This window comes from Chironomus tepperi, unplaced genomic scaffold (assembly GCF_022539635.2).
Source record: "Chironomus tepperi strain 1889 unplaced genomic scaffold, CSIRO-AGI_Ctep_v1 contig_472, whole genome shotgun sequence".
NCBI classification, from domain to species: Eukaryota; Metazoa; Arthropoda; class Insecta; order Diptera; family Chironomidae; genus Chironomus; species Chironomus tepperi.
In genome coordinates this window covers 444,188-458,943 of record NW_027226594.1, presented here as the reverse complement: position 1 = coordinate 458,943, position 14,756 = coordinate 444,188, and the positions used below count along the sequence as shown (strand labels likewise).

Genomic DNA, 14,756 nt, shown 5'->3' with positions numbered 1-14,756 from the left:
CTTCAAGAAAAGCCTGATATTCCTGCGCTTTAGATGCCTCAGGGTTTCAAATATCTTATAGTAACGTCCAAGAGATAATTTGACAAATACCTAGTCAACTGGATTAGATAAAGTCAATCTTTGATCTTTCTAGGGTTCAGGGTTAGCTGTGCAAACCATTGAACTTCCTTACCCAAATTTATCTCTAGCATTAAAATTCTTCATTCGAAATTCCACAAATTAAGCCTTAAATTGAAAATTTGAAGCTTTCATAAATTAATAATCTTTTTCCATCAGCTTACGATTTAAAATCTATGAATTCGCTCTACAACTCTTGATTTGCTATTTTTCCAACCCCTCCAAACAGAATTCTTCAGCTAATAAAGCATATGTACAAAACTTCCTCCCATAATTAGCTTTAGATAAATTTTTAAAGTACATGAACAATTGGAAACGCTCAAAAAAGTATATGAAAAAAAAATAATAATTTTAATTTTTTCTGTTCGCATGTTTTTTAATTATGTTAAGTTCTCATGCTATGATGCAAAAAATTGAGTACATGTTGAATTAAAAAATTATTCACAAGTGATACAAGAGAAAAAGTTTTATTGTTTGTCCTGCTTCTGTTTAGAGACAACAAGTTCCTTATTTTATTGTTTTTCTATGCATTAATTAATTTACTCCAATATATTTTATACTTATTAAGCAAATTTTTATGGAATGAATGATGATAACTACGAAACGCTTTCTTTATGATTAATTCCAACTTCTGTTTTTATTGTTTTGTTTGTCTTTCCATTTCCTTTTTTCTTTATATATATTACGTAATTTATTTTCGATTTTAGAGGTTCTGAATGGGAGTTTTATGAGATATTGTCTTTAAATAGGGTTATATGGTCTATACAGTGGCGTAGCTAAGCTTCTAGTTCGAACGAGGAATTTATGGTTAATTTTAATTAAAATTTCAAAATTTTCTCCCAATTTAGTCATTGTCAAATGTTCAATTTTCTCCTCTAAAACTAATAAAATCATGAATTTTTAAGGATTTTACAAAAAGGGTTCAAAAACCTTATCTAAAAAATTGGAAATTTCGTAATGCTTCTTTTGGTTAAAATGTCAACCTCGCCACTGGCGAGCCTTCAAAGAGTCAAATTCTCATTTTGACAAAATAATTCTACAATATTCAAGAACTTTTTACGAAAATGGTTCAAGAACTCTAACTAAATCATTGGAAAACCTTCATTTACAACTTTACTTCCTACTCTTTTTGAAAAATCGGGACATTTTAAGGCTTTATCGGGAACTGCGAGAATGTAAAGTACATAGCGTCCCGGCAAAAATAGAGCAGATGGCTAAGCTAAATAAGTAGTCGTTCACTTCTAAGTCTCTGATTTTAAGAAAATCAATACCTTAATCAAAAAAAAAAAAAATTTTGGTGAAGAAATAAAGTTATTTTACATAGTGAGGATTCGAACCAATGTTTTTAAATCGTAAATTTAAACTGAAAGTCAGATTGCCAATATCTTCTTTCTCAACTAATAATCATACAATTACCACATTCTTTCACTTACTTGTTACTTTTTTGAAGGCTCACGAAGGACCATTGCCGCGTTTAGAGTTCGTCGAATTTTACCAATTTTTAGATAACTTAATCCCGGGATCCCGCATCCCGGGATCCCGGGATCCCGGACGTTCCGGTCCCGAAATCCCGGGTAGAAGCTTCAATCCCGGGAATTGAGAATTCATTTGATGTTGATACAAAAACTTCAAGTTTAAAGTCTAAAATTTTAAAAAATTAAGAACCACACGTTTGAAAATCATGTCTATATAATATAAGTAATTTCATCCACAATTTTTGAAGTTAAATTTAAAAATGGGCTTTACAGTAAAATAACAATAATTGATTGAAACTTTTTTCAAAAATTCATATTAAATTTTTAAAGAAAACCAAAATTAAAAAATTTTTTAAATTGATACCAAAGATCTGAGGATTCGAACCAATGTCTTTAAATCGTTAATTTAATCCCGAAATTAGATACTCTATGCTATTTGAGCTAATATCACATCTTTTTCGACTATGTTATTACAATGGCAATTATTTGTCAATTTATTTTGTTACTATTTCACATTTTTGGTACTGAAGGCTCACGAATAAAACTATTAGTATTACATTTGCACTTGAATTCGACTAAAAACTTTATTTTTTTCATTCCAATCGAAATCCCGGGATCTGAGATTTCAAATCCCGTCTTTAGATAACTTCTGCCAGTTTGTTAATTCCTTCTAATATTTTAGAACCTCTAAATTCCACCTTGAAGACATCCTTTAAGTTTCTCCTTCTTCCTTACTCTTTATACAGTTCATCTTTTATATTTATTTCCCTCTCATCATTTACTCCTCTATATCTCCTCAGTCATTCTGAGTTCGCATATTTGTTTGGTTTTTTTTTTGTTATTACCCCATTCTCATTCCACCCACAACTTCCTGTCTTTATTCTCACAATCTGCTTAATTCCTTACTCTTTTATTTTCTGTTTACACGACTGCAAGTAAAATTCATTAAAATTTTCCGCGGTAATAATTCAATTTCTAAGCCATAATGAGTTTCAATGTCATAATGATTACTCATTTAAAATGTCTTTAGGGAGACTAAATTGACTTTGTAAGAATGGCGGATGTTGTGTGCATATCAACATACTTACACATACATGCACACACATCTATCCATTAAAAATTGTTTCATCATTATACTTCTGGTAAAAGCCTTCTACAAATATTTATTGTACATGCGGTTGCTGCGTACAGTAAACAATTATGAGTCTAGGATGTGATGTAAGTCATCAATATTGTTGAAAGATATTTGAACAAAGAATAATAATTGTTATTATTATGTCTGTAAGGATAGGATTAATTAATTATGCTCATCATCATCATTATGTCAATTTTACTTATCATTTATGGGTACATTGTTATTCAAAATGAGAAAGCAATTTACAAGTAAATAAGCTCAAGTGTAAATAAGACTTGTAAATTTTGTGAATGTTTAAATTTGTTGTTTGTGGATTTTTTTTTTGGTGTGGGTAATTTCGTTTTGAGAATGGTTTAGAAGAGCTTTTGTAGAATTTTTGAGACACAAACAAATTAAGACTCTGATTTTTCATAATTTAGTTAGAATGTAAATAAGTTTGAAAAGATTCAGGGAATTTTAAAAGTAGGCAAAAAAGATGCAAGATATTTGAAAAAGATGTAACGATTTTAAAAAACTGCAGAAAAATTTGCAGAGCTCGAAGTTTATTCAAATTTAATTTGGATTAAAATCGATTTTTGGATGCACAATCCGAATTAACTTTGAGTTCTGAAAATTAGGGAAGATGCAAACATTCAAATGGATGCACATAATTTTAATTTGATGCGAAATATTTGAAAATGGGTGCAAAATTGATTTAAAAGATTTAGACATTTTGAAAAGATGCAATTATTTCGAAAAGATGCATCAGTTTTGAAAAGTGCATTGTAATTTTCAAAAGATTCAAAAATTTTCAAGAAGATGCAAAATTTCTCGCAAATATAGAACTTTTGGAGATGCGAAGATTATTAAAGATATCAAAAATTTCAAAATAATTTTAAAAACTTAAAAGAAGTTCAGAAAATGAAGAAAAATGTGAAAGCTTTAAAATAATTCAAAAAAGATGCAAAAAAATTCAAAATGATCCAAAAAAGATTCAAAAGATTTCAAAATGATCCAAAAAGATGCAAAAATAATTCAACATGAAATTGAAAAGTTAGAAAAGAAGCAGAGCTTTTATCAGAGATGCGAAACTTTTTGTTGAAGATGCAGAACGTTTTAAAATGATGGTAATTTGTTCGGATGAAAAATTCAAATTTTTTTGAAAAGTTCAAATAAAATTTAAATCCAAAATGCTCACATTGACTTCCATGACACATCCAACATCCCATAACATCATCCAAAACCCAACTTAAAAACATCCATAAACCACAACCCCAAAAAAACAAACTTTTCAAACATTTTCATAATAAATCCTCGACATTTAGTCATCAAACTTGACAGAATGCCTATCATAATCCAAAATATTTCTCATGTAAATTTCTCTTCATTCAAGCTCCACTTCAAACTTTAAAGTCAATGAATAATTTAAGAAATTTAAACAAAAACAAGCCATAAAAGTGAAAAAAAAAAACAACAATAATAATAAAAGATGCTGTGCCGTGTTAAATCCATCCTTCCTTTTTTTAAAGCTCAGTCTTTCATACATTATAATACCACAAGCATCAACAACAGCAAGAAGTAAAATAATAATATCATATCATATGTACCAACAGCAGTATATATCTCATCTTCATTTTTCGGAGGATTTATTGTTTTAAAATATTCATAGAGACTCATTATTATGTGTATATTGTACAAGCAAACATGAGATGATGTACACCAGGAGAAAAAAAAACTTTCTCTTTTTTTCTTGAAGGAAAGGAACAGCACAACAACAAAAAAATTGTTACATGTTGGTTTCTCCTGGATATAAACATTGTATTGTGTCATGTTGAGAGTAAAACAAAAGTTTACAACATCAAATTTAATGGTTTTAAGCTCTTTTCGTTGCTTTTTTTTTTGGTCTGAGGCAGACATTCATTGAGTAATTACTTTCTCTCGAGGGATATACCTGAACAGACAATAAGTATACTGACCTAAATTAGAGTGCTCATTAGTATGGTCCAGTGTTGTTCAAACCGTACGCCAGGGCACATTAGTGTGCCACTGAAATATTTTGGAATTGCCATTAACTGCATGTCGTGTGCGGTTTTGCCCAACAATAAGTGTTTGACTTATTGGCATACTCATTTACTTGGCTTTACAGATCAATTGTGATCCATGGCCGCCCTTAGATTGCGTCTGTAGTTAACTCCCGCCTGCCAATCAACAATGCCAAGTACATTAACCATCTCTATCGTCAGCGCTCTTTTTTGTGAGCATACTCATTATCATGTTCCTTGTCATGATATCAAGTTCCATTTGAAACTTTCTTACTTCACCCCTTCAGGGTCCATTGCCGCCTTTAGAGTTCGCCGGAAACTAGATCTGTCTTTACATAACGTCTGATATTTTGGAAAATTGTGGCAAACTTCATTTTACGCCACCAAAATACGTTAAAACTGCCCGACCAATACACCATGGTCGTATGGGTATTGCTGCGACATTGTGCTCACGATAATTCGTTAAGGTGTCCTTACGGCATCGTGATATCCGATTATGTTCCATTTTTAAGGCAAACAATGAAATTTGCAACATTTTGCAACTGGCATCGAGACATTTTCATTATTTTGATGAATCCATACCCAAAAAGAGTAGGTGAAAGGGAAGCATTGACACCCAAGCCTCTCAAGCATCCGCTAATCCTTAATAGGCTACTGAGACAGATGATGCACTTAGTATACTTTGATATGTACCCAATCTTACTAGAAGTGCTCAATATTACTTCCCATTTTACGTCAGTGATGATGACGCGATTCCCCAGCGTCTATATTATCCCGCTCGGTCTCATTTCATAAATTTAAATGAGCTTCACCTTCCCACCCACCTAAATATGCCTAAACATGCATGGATTACAGTCTACGGATCAAATCACAACATATTTCAATTATACCTGATGCTTACATTAATTAGATATTTTGGATAGGCAATTATTTCATCACAAGATTATGCTGGTTATATGTAATGGAACTGACATTATGTTTGATTATTCAATTTTATATTTTGATGTAAAATTCGTGTACGGGCATGTACAAAAAACCAATTTTCTAATTGAAAATTTTGTTGAAACATGATCAAAAAAATGAAAATTTTCAATTAAAATTTCCTATTGATTTAAATTAATTAAAATTACTGTTATATGAGATAAGGGTGGGATGTGAGTACACTTTTGATGCAAGTTTTATTGAATTGCTTGTTCAGATTTTATTATTTTATTTTTTTGAAGAATCTGTCGATGAAAAGACTTGAGTAATCAATTTCCACATCTGTGATGCTCAATATTGTTTTCAATGTGATCTCGAATGTAATCGTCTTAAAGGATGTGGATGAGATATTATTGATTTACTGGAAGGTTTTGTTTTTTCAAGGATTTAATGATTGTGTATAGATTTATTAAAGTAAATTAAGATTTTTGGAATTTAGAAATTTTGGAAAATGCCAAGATTTTTAAAGAACATGATATTTTTGACAAATATTAGCTTTTTGAGAAATTCGGTTTATTTTGTTGAAAAATTCATGCATTTTTCTAATTTAAGCATTATAAAAAGTAAAATTTTTAGTAGCTTAAATCTCAATACTCATTTCCTCACATCACTGGTCTTACAGATCAATTGTGATTCATCGTCTCCTTCAGTTAGTGCCTATAGCAAACATTATCGCTGATTTTAATTTGTCAATTTACAATTTTAACTGCAATTCTCCCTAGTAGGCAAAGAGCGTATTCTCAACATCAGAATAAGCTAAGAGTAATGCTTACGAGTGAGCTCGTCTGGCATATTTCAGATGAGCAAGCTCTCGAGAGCATGATATTTGCCTATTAGGGACTGTCTTTATCAACAACCTCTGATCGTCCACGTGATCTTTTACAACAGTGTTATCTAAACTATGCTACGTGATACTAGTGTGCTACTCAAACTTATTGGAAATGACGTTTGGAGTTTCAGTCATGGGTGTGCTATCAGGGTGTGTTGCACAAAAAAGTTTGGACAACACTGATTTAAAAAGTCAGGTTTAAATATCTTATTCAAAGAAGCTTCGGCAGGTTTTCTAAAATCTGGGGCCTATCAAAGTGTATTCAACCTGTTGTATCCTTTTTAGGATAACCCGAACAGCTCAATTCAGCAAAAAATGGAAGAGCGAGTTTACTTTTGGGTTATGCCATCAATGTGGCAACGTAGTGTCTTCCTAAATACTAAGTTGTGCTGCTCAGGACAAAGAATTTACATCACTAATTTCAATTTTAATTACCCAACCAAATTCAAATTTCCACACTCACATCAGCAAATTATTAAACCATTAATAATCCCCACTCAAATTCAAGACTATGCATAGCTATGCTTGATGAATCTTAATCAACATTGACTACTCTAATTTGAAGCTGAAGATGTGCTTACATAATTTATCCCCGTGTGTACAAATTTTACTACACTTAATCCACCCAAAAAAAAATTAGCATAACAAATATTGTTCATGGCATACACCGAAAATTCATCAGCTAAGATAATTGAAAAATCTCTCTCTTAATTATTGTATTATGCACAGTTATGATTTTCCTATTTACAAAAATTTTATTTCCATCCTTCTTGTTTCACGTCTGTTCTTAATTTTTCTCTTGTAATTTTCTTTCCATTTTCTTCTTCTGTCTTGTGATTTTAATTTATGTAATGAAATTAAGATTCGTTAATTTATTTTTTTTTTCTAAAAAGTTATTTTTTTGGTTACGCCAATCAAAATTAAGAAATAAAATTTGTATATATACGCTTATAAGCATGGTCATGTTTAATACTTTTTCTACCAAAAAAAAATTAAAGTTTCTCATTCTACTTCCTCGTAATAATATTAATAATTTTATAGAGAAAATTCACTGTTGGAAAAAAAAATCTGCAATTTTTTTCATAATTAGAATTTACGATGGATAATTCAATTATATAATTGAGTTATGTTAGTTAGAGATAGTAAGCAAATTTTTGTTGAGAAAATTTTTTGGTGAATTTTATTTATTTTTTGGTTGATGTCAAGGGATGGGAGCTTTTGAGGTGGGAATAAGATGTTTTTTTGTGAAGATTGTAAGCAGTAAATAGGTTTTAAGAGGAAGGTGATCCAGATTGAACGTAGAAAAGGTAGTTTAAATTAGATCAAGAATTGCTAATGTAAGTTATGCAAAGAACATCTGATTTATACTAATTCAAGAAGAGACAATCTGGATTATCCACAGAAGAGCTAATCTAGACTGATCTAACAAGAGACAATCAAGATTATACAAAGAGAAGCTAATCCAGACTGATCTAAGAAGAGATAATCTGGATTATCCAAAGAGGAGCTAATCCAGACTGATCTAAGAAGAGACAATCTGGATTATCCAAAGAGGAGCTAATCCAGATTGATCTAAGAAGACATAATCAAGATTATCCAAAGAGGAGCTAATCCAGACTGATCTAAGATGAGACAATCTGGATTATCCAAAGAGGAGCTAATCCAGACTGATCTAAGATGAGACAATCTGGATTGTCCAAAGAGGAGCTAATCCAAACTGATCTAAGAAGAGACAATCTGGATTAGCCCAAAAATAGCTAATGAAGACTGATCCAGAAGAGACCATCTGGATTAACCAAAGGTTAACCCAAGAAAACCCAATCAAAATTCAACAATATTCTTACATAAATCTAACCCCACCTTTTAAAACCCACCCACCCTTGACAAAATTTTCAATCATTTTTTATTAGTAAGCTTTTTTTCTCGTTCCAAACTTTACTCTATTCACGCTTTTCTTGTATACCAAATATGTTTAATTCCTATTAGTACCAAATTACTTCCAACAGTGTAAAAATCTCACAATCGAATAAAATAAAAGCAAATTAAACTGAAATTTTTATCAACCATTCAACGCTTGCAATAATTTTCTCATTTTGCTTTCTCATCCGTGCCAAAATTTATATCCAATTTAGATACCAATATCAACAACGTAAGGAAGGCTTATTGCCTCGTACACCTGAAAATCTATTTTCACCACAAAAAATTCGATGTCATCATCCAAAATGTCCAAAATTATTGAGTAATCATTGTAACAGCGGTGGTTCTGTCAATAAACTAACGAACCTTCAAGAACAAAATAATCAATTGAGCAGCATACAATCAGCACCGTTAAACAATAGCAATAACAATCATGATGATATACTGTCTGATAACTCGGAAATACAATCGTTAAATAATACATTAAGTGCGACAATGGATGAAAAGCAAAAAATGTTATTACTTAAAATAGCAAACAATTCAATTGCTGCTGCTGCTGCTGCCTCAACTGTTGCTTCTGGAGTTGACAACGATTATGGAAACGTGAGTGACTTTTTATGCTCGACTATTGTTAATCCTATAAATAAATGTACATATGATGAAAAAAAAATCAACATTTGTGTTGTGTGCTCAAAGTTGGTTCTTTTCATTCATCCATCATAGCATTTTTACATTTTTTTTCTCGCTTACACGACTTGCTCCTTTCAGTTCTTTTCTCCCTTTTACACAAAAAAAAGTCCTAAAGTAAACGATCCTTTGGAACATGTGCTGAGGATGGATTGGGGTTGTGTCAATATTTTGTCTTTGGTGTAGGGTTTTTGGGATGTGTTCTTGGAATTGTTGGATAATGGATCAAGGAATAGTGGATGGAGTATATTCTAAGAAGCTGGGACCAAGTTTTATAGCTTTTGATGCTGTAGCATTGGTTTTTTTGGACTGGATGTTCTGTTTACTCTATGGCCTATTTATTTTGGCTTGTTTACTCAGCTGAAGGCGTGGAAAAACTGCTCTAGGGTTTGAACAATTCATGATTATGGTCTACAAGCTGAGCACCTACTGAATTATTTTCAAGCTGATCCTGGATGTAGTCATGAGTGAAATATTTGATTCTCTAAGCTGTATATCTTTATCACATCCCTAAGATCCATATTACGTGAAGATTTACTTCAAATTTTTAGCTTTACTGCTGAACCCACTTTATTCAAGGAAAATGTTCAAAATTTCTCAAAAAATTCCTATATTTGTGTGTTTTCGATTTGTTGAAAAATCGGGACATTTTGAGGCTTAGTCGGGACACAGCAGCAATGTAAAATAGTACCAGGATATCCCGATCAAAAATACAGCAGATCCGCCCTACCTAAAGAAGTTCTAACTGCCCATGATCTTGATCCTTCTGACTAGTCTTTCGTACCATTTTGGATGGGGACACTAGGGATTTGCCACGAGAAAGCTCAAATCCTTCGAAAACTTCTGCTAGTTCGGGATATTTCTCGACTTCTTATTATCCCCAAATTTCTCATCACTTTCCAAACAACAATCAATCCCAAATGCTCCCCAAACCTAATAAAACCTCACAATTTCCCTACTCATTTTTTCATATTTTTTGCATTCTCATGTCTCCTATTTGAAAAGAGTAAATAGTAACAGGCAACATGTAAGCACACATATACCGAGTTGACAAACTTTGTAGTATTAAGGGACTTTAAATACACATCGTGTTGGAAAAATTTAATTTTCGAATTTGTTTACTCACTTCATCCACAAAAAAATTTTTTAAATAAAACATTTTTGACCTTCTTTTTTGTTCATCCTTTCTTTAGAATTCAGCCAGTTCCAGCTTGTTGAGTCCGCCAACATCAACGCGAAGACGTGGATCGTCTGTTATGTTTAATGAATTTGTTATCTTACATACCCCGCCCAAAATTGAACCGCAAAATGACAAGAATACATTATCAGTTGAAAAAATGACACAAACGGGTGAAGGAGGCATATGGCAAGTAAGTATCTATATCCATGTTCTTTATGCATTCCTTAAATCTCACAATTGATGGTGATGGGCGCAGTGACTTGAAAATTTAATGACTAAATTTTTGTTGGAAGGAACTTGAGTGAGTTTAAAGCTTTATAAATGGATGTAGGCAAAATCCACCAGATTCAATTTGAATAGGAATTTATTAGCGCTTGAGCTTGTTAGCCGGCTAAGAAAGCGATAATAATAAGTTAGGAATATTAGTTAGCCGAGCTTTTGTGGTTTGCATAGATTTAACTTATTGAGGCTTTTCTATTGATTTGTTGAATTTTAAGGGCTTGATTGGGAAATTTAGGTTTGTCATCCTAATTTGTGGATATTATTATGCTATAGTTGTGTGTATGAGCATTGTGCAAGCTCCTGTCTTTTTGATTAGCCTCTATCTAATCATTAAGATATCGGCCTCGAATGGGAATTGAACCCACGTCCTCACAAGAGAGGAAAAAATCGGCTTAGTAACAGATATCGGATCTGATGACTAACCACTCGGCTACAAAGAGCTTAATTTCCGAATTGACAAATTCGACTAAACAAGACTCAATAACCAATGTTCCTCAATACTTGAACATCAGCTATAAAGCTTTGTTAGTAGATTCATTTCTTAAATCGCATGATATGACAAAAAAGCCGTATCATGACTGTCCATGCATGTATCTACGTCAGGGACGTTACCAAAACAGGCACCTGTCGCAGGTAAAAACTGATCAATTTCTTGATAATTTGTATGGTTTTGGAAGAAAAGCCATTAACTCTTTATTAAAAAATTGTACATTTTTTGCCTTTGATTAGTTCCTGTTTTCCAACTCTGTTTCACGTTATGACGTTACGTCATCAAGACGACCTAGCATTGAAGCCTCTAGCTTCTAGTAACTACAACATACTCCTCAGCAAAAATCTTACTTCCTCTCATCTATGATAAACACCAATAAAATCCCAACAACAAAACAACCCCAATAAAAATGGAATAAAAAGCTATTATTCTATACAAAACTTTGTCTCCAATGTTATCAGCTATTCTTTAACTTTTTTACAATTCACCACATCAAAGAATATTTCAATTTTTATTGAGTCCTTGACACGAGATGTCGTGATAGAAATTAATTTCGTCCAATAAAAAAAGATGACAAAAGTTACATAAAAGTCGACCCCGACCAACTACAAAAGATTGATAAGAATCTCCAGACAGAAATTTGTAACAAAGAAAAACTGAAGCATTTGAGTCCAAATGTTGGGAAAATTTCTGTTGGACAGAAAAAATACGTTCAATTGTTACACTTCCGTAGAGATAATTGCGATTTACAGATGGTGTAGGTACATGACAAGCATTCGTAAAAATGTAAATTCGCACCATAAATTAATTCACATTAATTCAGGCACAACTAGAAACTGTTGAGTAAAGTTTCAATTTAAATAATAAAATGTAATGGAATATGACTCATTAATATGCATAATGCTAATCTGTAGACCAAAAGAAACCACAAAGCCTCATTTTTCCTTTTTACTGTTTTCTCTTCCTTTTCCTTCTTTTTTTGCGAAAAGTTTTTAACAAAGAAACCACATCAAATATCAAATTGGGATAGAGATTTTGAAGATAATGTCTTTAGATGAGGATGACTTACTAAGGAAGAACTTTTTATATTAGTTTTTGAGTTTCTGTTATGTATGTATCTCTTATTTTGGTTACTGAGATATAGAGTAGTGGACCAGAGTTGATAAAAATTGAGTTTTGCCGCTTTTTAATGTCCCTTTCCCCAATTTTGTGCCCTGATCAAGCGGCTTGTCAGCTGAGTTCAAATCTGATACTTTACATCCTTCAAACTCTTTCTCCTACATCAATAACAAGATATCCTCCACAAATAACAAAACTCAATCTCCCAGCATGCCAAAAAAACCCATTTTGAAACTCAAAACTACTTAAAGTATCAAATAAATACAAATTGAATCATTTCTCGTCAAATTTTCCAATAAAAATCGCGCCAAAAAAAAACCCAAAGTAAATAAAGAAAAGGAAGAATACCAAAAAAAAAGAAAGTCACAACAGAAAGGAACTTATAAATAAAAACGACATTCTATCCGTAAAAGAAATAGAAGAACTTTCTATAAATGACATCAATAAAATAGCTTTTAGTCACGAATATTAAGTTACCAACCTCATCATCATCAACATTATCAACTGGTGATATCAGTAAACAAAAATACATTCATAAATGCCATTCAACACCGAGTGACAGAAATGAAGAAAACTCTGTCTTGAACGGAACCTTAAGAGCTCCGAAGCGGAACCTTAAGAGCTCCGAAGCGGAACCTTAAGAGCTCCGAAGCGGAACCTTAAGAACTCCGAAGCGGAACCTTAAGAACTTCGAAGCGGAACCTTAGGAATTCCGAATGGAACCTTAAAAGAGCTTCGAAGGCGGAACTTTAAGAGGCGGAACCAAAGCGGAATTTCTTCTTAATTTGTGTCGGTTCGGGAACTAACCCAAAAAATATATATAATAATAGGAAAAGGAAAGAAATATATATTTTATCACTTATTTCGTATTCAATTTGCAGGTCAATTTACCACACAATAATACAATCAATTCTGTCACAAACAATCTCAATGACTATTCCGATCTAAATCTTACGGATGCGATGACATGTCAAGAATTATTAGCATTATCAGTTGCCTTCTCAGCTGCCCTACCAACGGGTCAAACAACCCTCGATTCATTTTATTCAACACTCACCCGAAATAATAATAATAATCATAATAATAATAATAATATAAATAATGACTTTACACCAACAACACAGGTCGAAGATTATTCATGTTGTTATGAATTATATCAACAAAATTTTGATTATGCCGCACAAGAATATCATCAACAACAATTGCATCAATCAAGTGAAGATTTAGAGCGTGACAAATCGCGTGCATATTATGCATGTATAACATGCTATAAAGTGATATCAAAAATATTTCATTTTATACGAAAGTATATCAAGCGTCTTGTTGATCATAAATACTTTCAGCAAGGCATTCTATTAGCTATTTTAATTAATACACTATCAATGGGCATTGAATATCATAATCAACCGGAAGAATTGACAGCAATTGTTGAAACAAGTAATATCGTATTTTCAGCAATATTTGCTGTTGAGATGCTCTTAAAGATAATTGCTGAAGGACCATTTAAATATATTTCAAATGGTTTTAATGTGTTTGATGGAGTTATCGTGATCTTGAGGTGAGTTTAATTAAATGTGAATGTGGTTAATGGATGAGAATTTTTAAATGGATACTGGGTTGGATAGTGTTAATTATCATTTTATCTGTCTAGGCCTCTGTTTTAATGGTAGTTGACTGTTGATGTGGAAAAACGGGCGGATGAGATGATTATAAGTGGAAATTATGGTGATTTGATGGAAATTGAGTGGGACTTTTGGATGTGGTTTGGTGGGAGGATTGGGGTTGAATGAATACTTGGGTACGGACAATGAGTTGACTGTCATTGAGCTGTGTAATAGTTAATTGCAGTAATTGCATGCTATTAATCTAGTCAATCCAAATTACAGTCTCTTCCACGTTAATCATACCTTTACCCCTCATTCCCCAATACCCCACTCCATCCCCATTCAACAACAATCCATAAATTCCCATCACTACATCCATTAACAACTCACTACCGTCAAGGCAACAGAGAATAAAATATCTTAACAATCAGCTGTTCATAATAGTTGAAGCACATGATGCATGTAGTTGTAGCAAATTTTCATATAATATATTCACATTGCTAATAACCTTTTTTTTTTTTTTTTTTTAAATAAACTTTTTATTCATTAAGATTTTTAACTTAATCATGTACAAAGTTTGGATAGATTTTTTTGTATTTAAATGTCTTTAGAGGATTCTGGCTTATCGCACTCATCACTTAGTTTTTGAATTTTGAAATTGTTTTGCTTTAATTTATGTTGTGGTTTAGGTGTTTCGCGACGCAAGACGAGTGTTAAATTCGTATTTCCGACGTATCCTCAATAGAGGGTATTTTTGCTTCAGTATGTAGATCTGATATCCTTTCATATCTTGTAGTTGAGAACAATTCTCAAGAATTTGTTTTGATAAAACTTGTAGTTTTTGCCGCTTTTTAATGCCATCCGTTCAAATGCTGGACAGCCGTATGTGAAGATGGGTCTCACGGCTAGCTTGTAGATG

At 32.2% G+C, this 14,756-nt stretch overlaps 1 protein-coding gene across 8 annotated transcripts in view; it reads left to right on the top strand.

Moving 5' to 3' along the window:
* Positions 1 to 14,756, top strand: part of Ca-alpha1T (Ca[2+]-channel protein alpha[[1]] subunit T) — a 179,530-nt gene that overhangs the window by 120,260 nt on the left and 44,514 nt on the right. For all 8 annotated transcript variants that reach the window (XM_070651939.1, XM_070651937.1, XM_070651935.1 and 5 more), the window contains 3 exons: positions 8,691 to 9,078; positions 10,356 to 10,532; positions 13,115 to 13,791. In XM_070651939.1, the coding sequence (XP_070508040.1) occupies positions 8,691 to 9,078; positions 10,356 to 10,532; positions 13,115 to 13,791 (1,242 nt within the window). The remainder of the gene's footprint in view (positions 1 to 8,690; positions 9,079 to 10,355; positions 10,533 to 13,114; positions 13,792 to 14,756) is intronic.